The sequence below is a fragment of the Rhinolophus sinicus genome, linkage group LG02 (genome assembly GCF_036562045.2).
Source record: "Rhinolophus sinicus isolate RSC01 linkage group LG02, ASM3656204v1, whole genome shotgun sequence".
NCBI lineage: Eukaryota > Metazoa > Chordata > Mammalia > Chiroptera > Rhinolophidae > Rhinolophus > Rhinolophus sinicus.
The window spans coordinates 141,402,849-141,421,043 of record NC_133752.1 but is presented as its reverse complement, the minus strand read 5'-3'; the positions used below and the strand labels follow the sequence as shown (position 1 = coordinate 141,421,043).

Sequence of the window (18,195 nt, the reverse complement as noted above, 5' to 3'; positions counted from 1 at the left end):
CAATGAAATCAAAGTGAAACTATTCTTCTACCCTCCTAATGTGGTCTTTCTCAGTCTCTATGATTCAAGGGGTACTTCTGCCTAAACCCTGGGATTTTCACAAAGTTTTCTTGTATATGAATAGTTGCTAGTTAGTTTTTCTATGAGTGGGATTGAAGTAAAAAAACAGCTATTCTCTCATCTCGATGACATCACCATATTGTTTCTTTTTAATAAGCAAAAAATAACCTGGCTCAGGATTGTCCGTAGAAAGAGAATACAGATTACCTTTTATTTTGCTCCTCGGTTATTAGGCTATTAAAAAATGACCACTGTCAAGCTTAAAGTAAACAGATATAGAAAGAAATGCATTACTCACTTGTCTTGACCCATAGGAATTCATCTGGTATGATCTTGCTGCACAAAGGCATATCTCTGCCCTCACTCCTTGATTCTCTATCAGAAACAGAAATGAATTGTTTCAGTCCAATAGTCTGTATTTCTTCTTTATATAGGTTTAGTACATGAAAGAGCACATCTTCAAGCATGTGCCACACGCACACAACTTTTATCCTCGCCTATCCTCTACAGTGCTTAATATAAGCAAATCATATATCAGCATCCCGTATCCCACTGTGCATCATCTTCTACTTCCTGCTCAATTGTTTCCTAGTAGATGCAGCCTCCAAGGATGTAAGAATGTACTAATGGGACCGAGGGAGGGAATGGCCCCGATTCTGCTTTAGAAACCAGTACTGCACAGTAGGAGATTGATTGCCAATTTTCTTGTTGCTGCACAATCTGCATCAAATTCTAGAAGTAGACAGCAAAGAGAACTAAACCCACTTCCTGGTAGATAGTACTATTCTATTCCAAAATAGCAAAATGCATCACAATGTATATCTTACTTCAGCTCCATATAATCTAAGGTTATTGTAATTTGTTCTCAGTCTTACACGTATGGTAATCTTAAAAGCAGTAATTTCAAGGATCAATTAATTAGTTAATCAAAACATTCATTCAACTTACCCAATATAACTAAAACGGTCATGATGATAATAATATGGTAACAATAGTGGTAGAGTCCAGTATCAGTCATACACGGGTCACTAAAGAGAGTTCAAGTAATCGCTATTGTATTCTACCTTGAAACAAAGCAGCGATAGGAATAGAGGAAGTATAAGGACATTATTTGTTAATGATGCCAGGTTAGATATTTGACTAACAGAGAAACAAACTCTGCTTCTCCATAGCACATACATTTTGCCTTTTTCTGGCAGGGGATAACTTGCATCTCTTTGGAGTGTCATCTTTGGATCCTCTTTTGAGATCTCCCTCCTTTGCAACTCCTTAAGGCTGGTAGAAAGTGACTGTTAACTATCTCCCATTTGGGAATGATTGCTTGTCCTGGAAAAGCCTAAAACAGTAGTTCTCAACAGAAGGCAATTTGGGCACTAGATGACATTTGGTGATGTCTGGAGACATTGTACATACTACAATGCACAGGAAATCCTCCACAACAAAGAATTATCCATCCCCAAATATCAGTGGGCTATGGTTGAAAAAGTCTGGCCTTCATGCTGGTCATTGTAGCCCATAGGCTGGGAAAGCCAAGAACAGGTGATATGGGTATTTAATTATTCCATTTATCATTTTTAATTTTTACTATCACAGTAATCCTGTCGTGTAGGTATCAGTATCTCCATCTCACACCGGAAGAAGGCATTGTGTATGCGTACACACATAGCTAGGTGGCAGATAGTACATAGATAATTTCAAACATTATAAATAACACTACAAAGTATATTTTAATTACCTGTTTTTTTTTCAGTGTTCAGAAAGTATTATGACAGTTCAAATGGGATGTTTTGCTCACAGAGCCAAGATCTAAATCCAAGTCTGTTCCATTGCAAACTCCTCACCTTTCTGTGCTACTACACTGATTCTAATAACCTAAGTGCGTATTCCTTCATCTGTGACTCCCTCAACTGCTATTTTACTCTGAGGGGTTACTGGACCTGGAAAGCATTAGGCTGCCTGCATTCACACGTATCTAATTCTGTGCTCTTTTAGAAAGTTTTTCCTACATTATCTCCATTTCAAAATGAACTCTGAAGTCAATGAAATGTTTGTACACCATTTGCAGATGAGAAAACTGAGGCTTCACAAATTTAGGCAAATCAAGACGCAAACTGAGATTTTTCTGATTTTTTCCATTAATCTTTCAGTTGTCCCAAACCCTCCCAGGCCACAAGAGCTGAATGGATCAGTAATTTGGCACAATAGTGTGTTGTAGACACTGAGACTGTTTATGTAACCTCACATACAGGCTTCATGAGACTTCTCAGTTTACTCCATTGCACACTAAAATGTGGTAGGCAACACCACTAATATGTCAATAAGAGCATGAATTTATTATCAAAATCACAATGATGACTACCCAAATGAGATGTGCCATCTATATAAACATAATATCTTCATATTTTCCAATATTTTAAACACTAAAGATTTATTCAAATATTATCCAAATTATTACTGGAGATAGATTAAAGAAACAGTTGCCTCTTAAGAGAACACAAATGGCTAAGATCTTTCATTCAATATGCTTTCTCATCAACAGAAACCAGTAAGAAAAAGTGAATTATGATATAATCCTGTTCTTTTCTAGTGCACCATTAATTCTTTTCCATACTATTATAATTCACTTTACCTAACTGAACCTACATTCTTAATGATATATTAGCTCAAATTTAGCATACTATATCAGGAAGTAACAATATAAATCTCAAACATAATAACATATCAGTATGAGTGAATTTCCTTCTGTGTCTGTGTCACTTTTGAGCCCGTTTTTTCACCCATTGGATTTTGGTCTCTATAAATAACATCTCCGAGCCCCCCATCACACCATTATAAATAGGTTTTAAACCCCTTTGAATTAAATAATTTCACAGTTTCCTCTTGGCTAATCTTTTTCTCTAGCTAATCTAGAATTTCTATGAAATGTGAACAGATCGAATAATCACATGCAACCTATTTCTTACTTGAATGTCATCATTGTTAACAGCTTCTTGCAGTATGTTCTATAACCATGAATAAGATTACATCGATTCACTTCATGAAAAACACTGAAAAGATTAACCACTTGTAGGAACAGAATGTATTAAACACTCTAGTTTATTCGGGTTTTTAGTAAAATTGAATTGTGGTCTGAAGAGATTATATAGAATTTTCAAGTATGATATCTCATATTAGATGTTCATTAGCTTTTTCGTGGCTACAAACTTTCAACCTGCTGTGTTAACAATAGTTAGTAATTTAGTAACTTAGTCCAATAGTAAAGAGAAGACTTTACTAGAGATTCCTACAGAATTCCGGAAAATAAGGTGACAGTCATCTATTAATGAATTGTCCAAAACCTAGCCCCAACAATTCAAATACTTTACTCATAAGCTCATGTTACCTAGTCTTCCAAACCAAATATCTGATATTTGTACCCTGTACTTTTTGTTTTTCACATAGTAATCGAACTAAAAAAAATCTCTGTGATCCACCCTTCTGTTGATAACCCAAAAAGCTTAGCTCTAACCAAAGTAAATTTTGTGTTTAATATAAAAACAATGTTTATAACTACAGCTCCTGCTTAGTTTCACATGTACACACATATGAACACAAATTTCTTATCTCTTTTTCTATGTGGAGAATTGCACTTATGAACTGAGAAAAAACAACTCCAAAATAATTTATAGTGACTCACAATTTGTGGAATATTAAAGCAAAACTTTTTCAAATATAAATCTGTTTAGGTCTCTCCCCCTGCTTAAAAAGTCTTCAGTAAAAACCCCATTGACTTCAGGATAATACTAAACACCTTAGTAGGCACCCAAGGCCCTTCATGATCAGACCTAAGTTTGCTTTCCAGCCTCACTGCTCACCCCTCCCCACCCGGCCTTCTGATCCAGTCTGGTCTATTTGATGATGCTACTTGAACTTATGCATCAGGACTACTGTTATTTCATGTCTTTGCCTAGAAATGCTTTCTCAGACTCCTACACCTGATGAACTCAAATATTGTTTGCCCAATGAATGTAAGCAGCACTTCTTCCTTACCTTTTGCCTACAGCCCAAGTTTACTACTTGCTCTTTTTATGCTACCTTGTGCACACCTCTCTCTCCATTAGAGTGTGAACATTTTCCACATAACAAAAATAATTGATCCTCCTGCGAACCTAGAGGACCTTAGAATGTGCATTTTATACAGTAAACTTATACTTATTTAAGTTAACTTATTTATTATCTTTAGAATATGTATGCAATAGGATGTATCAGGTTGTCTATATAAAAGGATGAGATTTCATTCTCTCTTTGCAATCTCTTAGCAAATTGCTTCTAGTACATACATGTATCACATTCTGGTTTAATTTCATTCAATAATAAAACTTGTATTTCTTTATTATCTTTGTGGAGAGGTTTTATGGGTTGGGAAAAGGTTTTCTTTTTAATTGTTTCCCCAGCAACCATTGGTCAAAAGATGGTTCCCTCAAAAGGAAGGAATTTTTCTTGTGGATTAGCAACCATTGAGCAATTTGGATTTTACTGATAGAAAATGGTGAGAAAGTTGTATTACAAAGTTAGAGATCAATATCATGTGCAAATAAAGGTGGGGAAGAACAGCTGTGGGAGGAGGGGAGGGACAAAAGGACATGTATGAGTCACAGTGGAAAATTCTCACTCAATGTCTATGATGATGAATTATAGAAATTAACAATTACTTATTGATTTGAAGGATCGCTCTCCAATAAACACACTAGCAGCACCCTGATAAATACTGAGTTTTCTTGGCTCCCTTGTCAAATATTAGTTGACCATGTATGTGGGGGTTTATTTCTGGGCTCTCTATTCTGCTCCATTGGTTTGTGTGTTGTCAGCTTTTATGCCAGTGCACACATATTATTTTGATTACTTGTAGTAAAGTTTGAAATCAGGAAGTGTGATGCCTCCAACTTCATTCTTTCTCAGGATTGCTTTGGCTGTTTGGGGAATCAGTGTCGTTCCATGTGAATTTTAGGATGTTTTTCTATTTCTGTGAAAAATGTGGAAAATGCCATTGTAATTTTGGTAGGGATCACATCGACTCTATAGATAACTTTGAGTAGTATGTATATTTTTACAATATCACTTTTTGTGATTCATGAACATGGAATATTTTTTCATTTTTTTCTTTCTTCAATTTCTTTCATCAAAGCCTTGTAGTTTTCATTGTACAGACCTTTCACCTCCTTGTTAAATTTATTCCTAAGTGTTTTGTTGTTTTGATGTTGTTGTGAATGGGATAGTATTCCTCAGGGTTTTTTTAGGGTATTTAATTGTGATGTATAGAAATGCAACTGACTTTCATATATAGAAGTTTATGTCCTGCAACTCTGCTGAATTTGTTGATTAGTTAAAAGTTTTGGTTGAATCTTTAGGGTTTTCTATATATAAGATCATATCATCTGCAAACAGAGACAATTTTACTTCTTTTTTGATTTGAATGCTTTTTATTTTCTTCATCGACTGCTTTAGCTTGGACTTTCAGTATATGCTGAATAAGAGTGGTGAGAGTGGACACCCTTGTCTTGTTCCTCATACTTAAGGAAAAGCTTTCAGTCTCTCACCTTTGAATATAATGTTATCTCTGGGTTTGTCATAATGGCCTTTGTTATGTTGAAGTATGTTTCTTCTATACCCAATTCATTGAGGGTTTCTATCATGAAAGGACATTCATTATATTTTGTTGAAGGTTTTTCTGCATCTATTGAGATGATAATATGATTTTTAGTCCGTTAATGTGTGTATCAAATTTATTGATTTATCTACTGGAGGTGCCAAAAAATGTACACATGGCTTGTATTCATCTTTTGTTTTGTACACATGGCTTGTATTCATCTTTTGTTATCGGTATATATTGAGTACTACAATTTTAACAGTTTTTTCCTTTCTTAAAATGTGTATACATTTTTTTTGGCACCCTCTGTATTTTGAAACATCTTTATATCCCAGGTAAATATCTCACTTGGTCATGTTCTATGAACCATTACATGTGCTTTTAAATTTGATTTGCCAATATTTTGTTAAGAATCTTTGCATCTGCATTTATCAGGGATATTGGCCTGTAGTTTTTTCTTATAGTGTTCTTATCTGAATTTGATATTAAAGTAATGCTGATCTCATGAAATGAGTTTGGGATTGTTCCCTGTTCTTCAATTTTTGCAAGAGTTTGAGAAGGATCAGTATTAATTCTTCTTTAAATGTTTGGTAGAATTCTCCAGTGAAGTCATCTGGTCCTGGGCTTTTCTGTACTGGGAGGTTTTAGTAACTGATTCAATCTCCTTTCTAATTATGGGTCTGTTCAGATTTTCTACTTCCTCATGATTAAGTTTTGGTAGTTTGTTTCCAGGAAATCATCCATTTCTTCTAGATTATCCAATCTATTGGCATATAATTGTTCACAGCAGTCTCTTATGAACCTATGAATCAATTTTTGTGTATCAGTTATAATGCCTTTTCTTCATTCTGTTTTATTAGACTCTTCTCTCTTTCTTTCTTAGTTAGCCTAGCTAAAGGTTTGTTAGCATCATTTACCTTTTCAAAATACCAGCTCTTATTTTTGTTGATCTTTTATATTGTGTTTCTGATCTGTTTTGTTTATTTCCACTCTTTATTATTTTCTTTGTTCTGTTAACTTTGGGCTTAATTTATTTTTCTTTCAGAAACTAACAACTAAAAAACCTTTGCCAAGTTCTCAGCTTCCATTACAAATTAATTTTAGGACAGGTCCAGCTATTGCGTAATATGCTACATAAAACAAGAGGTCTTCTTACAGATGTAGATGAACAGTTATGTCTTTAATAACCTTATTTTTCTGTTAATTTGTTGCTAAGAGTAATTGGGCTGACCAGAACCTACAATCATCTGAATTGGCTTTTGCAATTTGGCTTTCTCTTTATGGTAGTCTTGGTTGGTTGGTTAGGTTTGGTTTTTAATCTCTATACTTCTAAAAACCTCTCTGTCACTATTCTAACCCCTTTTCACTATCAAATATTCCTTTAATATGCACATGTTCCACAGTATAGCTTTCAAGAAAACCTGGAGTTTAATGATACAGACTTCTCGTTCTTAGTACAGATTACATCATGGCACTGGACACTCGCCTTATTACTCTCCATTTAAGGGTGAAAATGTTGATATAGCCCTTGAAATCCCACACCCTATCCACAGGGCTGCTTTAATCACATCCTTAATCTCAAGGGGTATAAATAAATATTTCTTCCTTACCTCCTCCACTGTAATGCTAATCACCCAGTGATAATAATGTTTAACTTTTCCACCAGTTCTTCCACCAAACTAAGAGATCCCAGAAGATCAGAAATATATTTTACTCATATTTCTATTACTAGCATCCAGTACCTTTTCTAGTACTTAATAAATGTTTGCTGAGTCAATCAATTATTTATACTTTCTCTGAATACAAATGAAATTTGCTGAATTAGATCAGGATGAGGAATAAAATTTATCTCTGGATGATTGGTGGTGACCATCTGGGAGTTATGTTGAGAAGGACTCTGATTGTAAATATAAATATGTAAATAAATAAGCATATAAATATAAACACACTCCTTGAAAAGACTACTATAATCCGCAATATTTCCTATGAACTACTAGAATAATGCTGGCATGAATGACATATATTTATCATCTCAAAACCAGATGTTTAAAAAATATGTATTTAAATTGTATTTTGTAGTTAGTTTTTGAAGACCCCAATGTAACTGAAAGCATTTGATTTTTACAGAAGGCTTATGTCCTGCTTTGCAAATGTGTAAAGGAAGGTTAAAGCATTAAGTCATTTTCCAAAGCTTATAACTTATAAGGTTAATAAATGGCTAACCAGGGACACAAGCCTGATTTTTAACAACAGTAACAACAAAATGTCAGGGATATCCCCACTGCACCACTATTGCTCTCTGTTCTATAACCTGTAATTACACTCAGCTTATGTGTGGGCATTTCCAAGCAATATATGGATGGCTACGGTGTTAGCATAATTGTAGCAAGGAAAACAGGCTGGAAAGTGCAAACTGAACAATTTTACCAAATTGTATCCAGATGTGTCTCTTGCAAACGCTAACTGCATTAACAGCTACTGATTATATGTTCTTACACAATTCAGTTCAATGTTCTGTATTGTCCAAGTGATTAGAGGTTATTCAAGGGCTAGTTTAATAACAGAAATGTCCAGGTAAAGGTTGAAATTTGATGTTGAAATGAAGTTGAAGCCCTTTCTTATTTGCTTTGTATTGCCTGGAAAAGTCAAGTTAGTATAAATGAGCAAATATCTCTAACAACTATGAATCAAGTGTTATGTAGCTCAAAAATAAGTAAGGAGGAAGAATAAGACGTGAGCTAGAAACTCAAGAAGGATAACCCAAGGCACTAGCCTTTCCATGTACTTGATATTGTTTGGGTTTTTCTTTCTTTTAATTCAATGTATTCATAGTTGGTTTCCCTCCACCCCCCAGACCACCTCTTTAAGGATTTAGAAATAAATGGTCATCAGAGAAACAATTCCAAAAATTTCTACAATCCTCTGTAAATTCTGCTAAGGCCTTGATCTTTGGTAATGTGTCCTGAATTAGGGATTGAGGAATAAAGAAGTTAGGGGAACAAAAGAGGGGAGCCAGCAATGTTCATAGAGGTGGGAAGGTGTCTTCTTGTCATCATAGCTGTGTGACAGTGGACAAATACATTTCCCACAGGTCTCTGTCCTCAGTTCTCTCATCAAACAATTGGGATAACATGAATTTGTAAGTGTCAAATGTGCAAAATGCTTAGGAAAATGCCAGGTATATACCAGCCATTCAAAAATTGTAAGCCACTAATAATAAAATTAGGTGTGGCTGTCAAAATTGTCGTTTTTTAATATGAATAATAGCAGGAGTAGTAGTAAGACAATGGAAAGAACATAAACTCTGGAGTCTATATACCTGACTTTGAATCTAATCCCTACTGTGCATAAACACAATAAACACACCCCTAAACCTCATCATTTCTTAGTTTCATCATCAGTAAAATGAACTTGATAATATTTAACTGAAAGGTCTATTGTGAAGATCAAGGCCTGACATGTTAAGAAGTTCTTGTAAACTAAAATAAAAAATACTATATATAAACACTGGTCAACCTATTCCTAGATATACTCAACAGAGGCAGTTTGAGTTGAGGGTGACTTACTTTCCCTGACTAAAATCTCTAACAGGCCTAGTGTAGATGTCTTTTTCCACCATTAGAGATTATATCCATAGCTTATACAAATGCTTCTAAAGAAAGACTATATAAAGCTGTGATGTCAGTTATACCATAGGGTAGGCCTAGTTGTGTGACAGATTGATTCCATTCTAACAGCAAGGTAAGAGTAGATTTGCATGGAGACTTGGAGGAGAAGAACAGAGTCAAAACAGAACTAGAGCGCAAAACACCGTTTTGGAAGGGCAGAACTGAGTAATTGATCTCATGAGCAAAGAGTATTAGACCTCAGGGAAAGAAGACATTGGTAAGGATCAAACACCAGGGAGGAATTTCACTTGGACAACACAGTTCAACTAAGTTAGACCTAGCTCGAATTCGCAATGACATTTTGTTGTTTTCTTTTTGATAGAAACTATGCAGAACATACAACTGGATAAAATAGTTTGCTTAGTTTAAGTTTGATATGAAAGTCATTTTTTAAAGAATTAATTTTCATATGTGTCTTGTCAGCTCACTATTTCATTCAAGTTAACTATAGACACCACACTATTTTCTTTAACCACTGAGAGGCAAAAAAAACAAACAAAAAAACAAAAACAAAACAGCTCCTTTATCCTAAAATATTTGGTGTTTTCCCCCAGAGATTCTGTAATGAATACTACACAATTTTTAGTTATAGTCCATGAAACTCACTTTGTAAGAATAGAAGACAGTATTCTGACCACCAGAAATCTCTCAGTAATGACACTGCCACCGTGAGGGAGCAGAGAACTATAGGAGAGGTCACCTTTCAGTGGGTCTTGGTAAAATCCACTCTTTAACATAGAAATGAGCCATCTCAGGATAGTTTCAAAACCTCAGATGTTTCACCACATACATTCCACTGCACCTGTATGAGCCACAGAAAGTACAGCAATATTCCCAATCACATTCCAAATGTCATTGACAATTGCCCTACCTTACCTTTATGCTTTGAAACCGTAATCTCTGTCTTCTCTGTTTCCTATCCTAAGTCCACATATCTAGACTTCCTGGGAAGAGTAACTTTACTTTTAGCTATACCTTTTGAGATACACTACGGTAATGGTAATTGTAATGGTAATTCACAGACACAAGGTGGTATATTGCCCATGATTCTAAATTGTGTCCTATACTATTCTTTTTTTCCCCCTCACCCCCCAACTCCAATTCAAGCCTTTGTTCTTAGTCTAGTTGTGTCAATGCTGCTTCCTAGCCCATGTTGGTATTATGAGCCTTGCACTCCACCCGGCTGAGGCAGTCTGTCGGCCACCGCTCACAGCGGCTCTCGCCGGCTGCCAGCCACTCACACCGGCTGCCACGGCAGCCCAGCTGTTGTTCACAATCTTAGCTGTAGAGGGCGCAGCTCACTGGCCCATGTGGGAATTGAACAGGCGACTTCCACATTAGGAGCACAGCGCTCCAATCACCACAGGGCTGCCCCTGTACCATTCTTAATTAATGCACAAACTTAATGTGTTCCTCTTCAGTTATTCCTCTCTACCTAGTCACAGTAAAGCCACAAAGTTCTTTGGGGAGATTAAGAATTAATATTTTAAGTAGTAACCAGACTGGGGAATTAAAAAGATGAGTAAAGATTTAAAAAAAAAAAAAAGGATTTAAGCAAATCTTGGCTTGTAAAAGTATTTTCTGCAAGGTTATAGTGCTTTGGGTATATCTTTCATACAGCCCATACTCTGCGCAATGTCCTGCTCAAGTGAGCATCTCATAAATACTTATTGGTGATGCACAGACATAACTTTTAATAATACCAGAGCAAGGAACCAAAAGTGCCAAGTTTTATTAAACATTTTTCAGTGCATTCTCTCCCAAATGCTCATCATTTAGAATGGTGGAACATTTTAGCTTCTCATTTATGTCCTGGGCCTACATGCTACTTTCTAACATTCTCATTATCCATCTCTGGGAATTGACTCATCGTTTTTATTTCAGTTGCATCTTTTTCTCCTCCGCTTCCCTTCATTCAGATGTTATGTCCCTTGACCACTCGGGACTTTTGAGAGCAGTCAATTTGAGTTTTGCCACAGAACCTGTACAGTAGTAAACAGGAAAATATAGCTGGTACTACATAAATATAGTTGATATAGACTCCACACCTTAAAATCTGAAATTGTATATACTTATAGACATAAAACATAGAAATCGTCTGCACCATGGATATCAAGGCTGACACAAGGCAGCAGTCACATCAATGTGGTGAGAAGACTTATTATAGAAAAGAGCATTAAAACACAACCAAACTCCATGTTATACAGGAAGGAGGGAGATAGAAACATGTAACACTTGCAGTCTAAGCTAAATATATCTCAAATTTTCAAGCTCGTAAGGTAGATTGGTTGGAATAAAAGCCTAATTGTTATTTTAAGGAGACCCAGAAATCAACGGTTTAAATAAGATAAGTTTGCCTCTCTCCCATAACAGTCTAAGACTGCCCAACAGGTTGTGCTCTATCAGGTTACCTAGGGTCCAGGTAGCAGAGCAGCTCTGTCATCCTCCGGGCATTGTTGTCACCTGCCTCGTGGAAGTAAGTTTCCACCAGGCTAACCAGTGGAAAAGAAAAAGAGAGCATGAAGAAAACCATCTTGAAGCCCAGTCCATAGGAGACACATTTCACTTCTGCTTCCATTCCACTGGAAGTACAGAGTAAATTTGGTGGACAGTTAGCAGGACTGGACGTAATGGCAGGGATGTATGTAAATAAGGATGCATTTTATTTGGGGTTTGAGAGAGATGGATGGTTGAATGAATATTGAATGGACAATTACCATTTATGAATGGTTTTATAAATACTATGTAATTCATTCAATCTTGGTGGTGTAATGACTCTTAACTAAACCTTTGTGTTATATTTTACAATGCCCTGAATTTAAACAACCATTTAGTGTTGTTTTGAAAAACTCTCATTGATCTGGACAGACTGAAAATGCAGAGGTCAAAGTGTTGAGAATAAGGAACGAAGGTAAGCAGGAACATCATCTAATGATATCTAAGTCAGGACTTCTCTAGACCTTTCCTTCACTGTGTTTCCAAGGATTTACATCCACTTTGCCCATCCTCAATTTTCTCTATTGATGTATCAATGTTCGTTTGCTCTTTGTATATAATGACCAATGACAGATAGATACAATATACATTTTTTAATATGCAAAACATCGTTGAGAAATATACTACCCCCAAAATTAGTAATAAAACATATAATGTACTGTGAGGATGTGGAGAAAAGAGAACCCTTGTGCTCTGTTGGTGTGAATGTAAAATGGAACAGCCGTTATGGAAAACAAAATAGAGGTTCCTCAAAAAATTAAAAATAGAACTGACATATGATCCTGCAATCCCACTTCTAGGTATATATCTTCAGGAAATGAAATTAGTGTCTCAAAGAAATATCCGCACTCCCATGTTCAGGGCAGCATTATTCACAATAGCCAAGATATGGAAATAATCCAAGTGTCCACCAACAGATAAATGGATAAAGATGTGGTGTCTGTGTGTGTGTGAATATTATTCAGCCAGGAGAAAGAAAGAATCCCATTTGTTACATGGGTGAACCTGGAGGACATCATGCCAAGTAAAATAGCCAGAGAAATACAAATATGTATGTAGAATCACTTACATGTGGAATCTTAAAAAAAAAAAAAAAAATCCAACTCATAGAAGTGGAGAGTAGAACAGTGGTTACCAGGGACCAGGATCCTGGGGGAAATGGCGAGATGTTGGTCACAGGGTACAAAGTTGCAGTTATGTAGGATGAGTTTGTCTAGAGAGTTGGTTTACAGCATGATGACTATATAACACTCTACTGAATACTGGAAATATGCTAAGAGAGCAGATTTCAGGTGCTCTCAGTACAAAAAGAAATGGTAACTATGTGAGGAGATATGTTAATTAGCTTAACATGTTGCATACCTTAAATGTATATGATTTTTATTAAAAATTGTGTTTACAAATGGGCTATATATATTTACCTGGAAACAAACTAACCACTAGTATTTGGGGAGAAGGAGGTTTTTCGTTGAGCTCTAGCCCTGTTCTGTGAAAGCAAAGCAGTTCAGGAGGTTATGAGGATTCCTGTGTAGTGTTATATACATGTACTTAAAGGCCAATGCCCCACTGCTGTCGCATCTGTGACACATTCCCTCTTCTCGTTTGTTTACTAATGAGATAATAGAAAGGTGCCAGGGAGTTTTATGACAGCCAATGTGAGGATTTCCTGATCAGATAAGAAGAGGCAATATACCATTAATCTGATGGCCGTCTATCAAGGAGAATTCAAAGAGTGTATTTAACCTGAGTTTTTTTAACCAGATCCCTTGAAAGTCATAAAGTCCAAGTACCACCCTTTTGGTTTCCCATCATGCTGATCTCAGCAAAATCCAAATAAAGGAAAATGGAATGTTCTCAAAAAATGGAAGGTTTCTAGAACTCTGCAGAAAGTTGCCTAGAAACCGGATCACATCATTTTAAGGGAAGCCTCTATCATAGTATTTCTTAAGGGTTTAAGCTTATTTCACTAACAAATTGATCCTTTACTCCTATAAAAATAAATGTCTTCCAGTACAGTTTTTATTTGTGCATCAGTATTAATTGCATGAAGCAGAAAAGCACAGTAAGGGAAATAAAGGCAGTCTGACATGCTGGTTAGACACAGAGGCTTTGCAGGCAGACCAGCAGCTGTGCACCTACTGCTTGGGAGCTTTAAATTTGATTAAGTTATTTAAACAATCAAGGACTCGGTTTCCTTGTCTATAAAAGTGTTATCATGTTTATTTCATGAATTAAGTAAAGAATGTATGGAAAGCACTTCCTACAGTGCCTGGCACATGATGAACAGTCACTAAGCATTTGACAGTTATTATTGTTACCCTTTGATTGACTTTGGGTTTCAGAATGATTTTGACCACTTTCACAAATTATGGCAAAATACTGCTGAGGTTTCTTCCTAGGTCTGCAATCTGCAGTGTCTTTCATTAGTATTTAAATTGCTTGTAAATATGTACATTTCCACAGCATTTCATGATAATGTTTTCCTATATGTTTCAGTGGTGACTGATGGTCAAAACATCTGAGACTCAGTATGCTAGGGAAACTGGTAATGAAGCTTATAGAGCTTATTGAAAGTGCCATTTAACAAAATTTATTAGGCCATACCAAATGTCATCTCCAACTCCATTGTATTTCAAGTTAAACGCCATGCAAAAACACATCTAAAAGGCTCCATTACTTGCCTATTTTCAAGGGCAGGAGGAAAATGTCACCAGTTTACAAAGTACAAACGAAGGTCTCTGTAATGCCTCTCTGCCAAAATGGTGGAAAGCAAGCAAAGCGCAAAACGGTCGCTGGTAACGATTCATCACTTATTAGGAATAATGGATGTTTTGTGATTTCCAAATATTCTTTCAAGATAAAACCTGCTCACTTCACTATTTAATAGCATCGTTTTGTATCCATTAATGTAACATTTCCTTCCACACTCAGTGGGGGAGATTTCTCTCTCCTGAAATGTCACCCTCCATAAATACGTGTAGTGCAAGCCTTCCATCACTGTAATAGTTAAAAAATGGCAAACTTGAGTAATTGAAATAGAAAGAGAAGTCACCTTGACAGTCCTATAACTGGGAAAGCAGCTTATGGCACCACAGCTTTTATTGTGAATGACTTAAGCTTATATCTATTCACCAAACAAAATATATTTAAATAATATTCCAGCTTTGAGACAAATCAAGGAAATGCTTTTTGAAGTTCATAATACTCTTGTCAATTATAATAAAATATACATACTTTGGAAAATAAAGGATATTAAACCGTAGTTTCTCTAGACATTATGCAAATTATTGATGTTATTTTGGGGTCTTTGACAAAAGAATGTTACTAAAATAAGTGAAGTATTTGTTATTGACCCCTCGTAAGAATCCTGGGATTGCTTAAAGGTTTGGGTTTTGTTGTTACTGTTTAATAGCCAGCCCACAATAAGTATTAGAAAATTAGGGATATTAGACAATCTGATAGATTTAGAGTTGTGCTAGCCAAATCAGATATTTAGGGGGGAAAAAAAACAACTACAGGGAATTTAGAAAACTAAGCATGCTGCTTTCATATGCAGCTCACTGGATAAGATCTTTTTTCCCCCTGAATTAAACACATAATTATATCAAGTTGCCATTTGGCATCTCTAATGTAGACCCATTTTTGGACATTGTCATTATTTTTACATACCCCAGGAAATGACAGCACTCTACATTATAAAAATATGATTTTAGAAAACTGCTTTGAGTCACAATTATATAGAATATTTTAAAACTTTTAGTGTAAGCAACAACTTCATTGTAATGATCTGAACAGAAATTAAGTTGCCAGTTCATCATTATTGACATTTAAATTCCATGTAGGAAATACTGTATGACCCAGCAATGAAAATTAGAGAGTTCTTCATAAAAATATTATAACTCTTCATCTTAATGTTTGCCTATCAAACAGATTCTCCCTATATTTAATAAAATGTAATCTGTTCCTGATGTGATGCATTAACATTTCACATCACATTTTCAATGGCATGGTGATTATTGCTTAAAATTAAATTAAACTTGAGCAGGCCTCAAAGTTAAGTTCAAGAGCCATTTAGTTGCCACATGACATTTTTCTGGAAGTGATGGAAATGTAGGGAAAGGTGCTGAAGTCAGTTCATCAGGAATATGCTTTGTAGTGCCCCACTAGGCAAACTGAGTTGTTTTATGGAATAGTTACAGAATAATTTGTTTTGATGGAGGGAACTAGAAACTTTTTAGTAAATTCAGATCCCATACCAAGTGGGAATATGTAAAATCCTGCACACTGACTCTATGAACAAACCAAGGAAGTCTTGTTATAGGTGACCCAGAAGTGACTGTACATGTATCATTGGACTTTCCAGGACCTACTGATTTCAGGAATCCCTGTTCAACATAATTCTTCTCCATAGAACGTTTATTTACTGCCTATGTGCAGGCTGCTTACAGTTTGTCTCCAATTAATCTCTCTCCCTTTCTCCCTCTCTTCCTCTCTCCCTCTTTCCCTCTCTCCTTTTCCCCATCTCCCTCTCCCTCATGCTCACATATTGGGTTCGAGCGATGTTTTTCTTTTTTAAAACATCCTTTTACTTGGACTTACTATTTTACTTAATGTAAAGCACAGTGAAAACAAAAATTAGGCTCTTGCTATTGCACTGAAACTCCAGAAACATCAAGAGTTGAGATTTTTAGATTTGTTTGTGTTCTTTACGTGTGTGTGTGTGTGTGTGTGTTCTGCTATATTTTGAATGTTTATCAGTATATATCAATGGGGATTTTATTTACCAAAACTGAAAATAATGCTGCATAGCGTGACACATACAAGTATACTTATGAAGAAAATAGGACAGGATATTTTAAATCAAAATGTCTTTTAGAAAATGACATTATAGGCCCATGGTGGGCCTTAATATTCACCATGGAGAAAACTGGGCAGGATATTGGCAGGACTAGTTGCAGACTGAACTGGAGTCATCACCCTAAATCAGAGGATCAGAATAAAAGGGTAAAAATATTGATGGGTCTGAATCTAACTATAGGCCTAGGTTTCGTCCTGGAAGTTCCATTAACATAAGTCTTAATGTACTTTGCTGAAAGCAAATTCTTAAAGGGCCAAGCCTGACAATTGTCTTCATATTTAAATGACCTTTTAAAACTATTACAATAAATCCGTAAAACAGCTATATACTGCTATAATATGATGAAGCCAGTGGTTATCTTGACATTTTTTTCTCCTCCGCATTATCGTTTTTGCTTCCATAAGCAATGTCATAAATTTTAAGTACAACCACCCTTTTATAGAAAACGGTATTTAACATAAAAATCAGCCTTCAGCATTGTCTGACCTGAATATTACCAAAGTATAAATCCCTTTATTCTCAGGCAAGTAATGTTCAGTGTTTTTGATACTCTGTACAATTAAGAAATTGCCTTTGCCAAGCTGATTTATGCCTGAAAAGCAAAAGATACAATAAGCAATTTCTTAGCTGACACTATCTGCATAATTAATTCAATTATGTATTTCACGTGGCATGTATTAATAAGCCACTGATGCTATTTAATTATCTCCCTTTCTATGACATTCTTTCTTTGGACTCGTGATCCCCGAGAAGCAGCCCCAATGTTTCTTCCAATTGCCTTGTCTCTGCATAATGAATACAGTGATTATCAGTCCACTATTGGCTTGATTTAAAAGTTCAGGTTAATATTTAAGTGTATGTATCTTTTCCATACACTAGACTGAAAAATTGAAAAATCTGGTTTCCTCATTTTATCAAGGCTCATCTAGATGGTGAGCCACTAGAAAGGATCTGTTCAATAGGGAAGTGAGTTTGGTCTCCTGGCATACTCAAATTTGCTCACAGCCCATCCCTACAAAGATTTGAAAAAAAATGGAAATGTGGTAAATGCTTAGATTATCTGAAAAGCATCGTCATAAAAGATAACCCCACTTTTCACATTCCTTAGCTTATATTTGTGATATTGAACACATAATTACCAGATTTTCACTTTTCTCAGCTTTCTGAAAATAGATTCTAAAAGAAACAAAACATACCATCCAATTTACTGAGACCCTGGAAGAAACCCAGTGTGAGTCAAGGAAGATGGTGTTGTTGGAACTTGGCATTTGCAAATCTGTTACACGAATGTTTGGTTTTCAAATCTAGATTTTTTTTTCCTGTCACTCATAGCTCAACTGAGATTATTGTTCTTATGAGAACTTTCCATTAGCACTAGTGACAGAGGGAGGGCCAAGGGTTTCAATTAACAGAAATCATGAACAGCAAAAATCAGATGGGCTCTTGTATTACATTTAACAGTGGGTCTTCCTTACCACTATGGTAAT

The 18,195-nt window shown here is 35.7% G+C and overlaps 1 protein-coding gene across 1 annotated transcript in view; it reads right to left on the bottom strand.

The window, feature by feature from the left end:
* Window positions 1-405: 405 nt before the first annotated feature.
* The window catches only part of TAFA2 (TAFA chemokine like family member 2), a 429,252-nt gene continuing 411,462 nt past the window's right edge, over window positions 406-18,195 (bottom strand). The window contains exon 5 of the mRNA XM_074325470.1: window positions 406-435. Coding sequence (XP_074181571.1) covers window positions 421-435 — 15 coding nt within the window. The 3' untranslated portion in view covers window positions 406-420. The remainder of the gene's footprint in view (window positions 436-18,195) is intronic.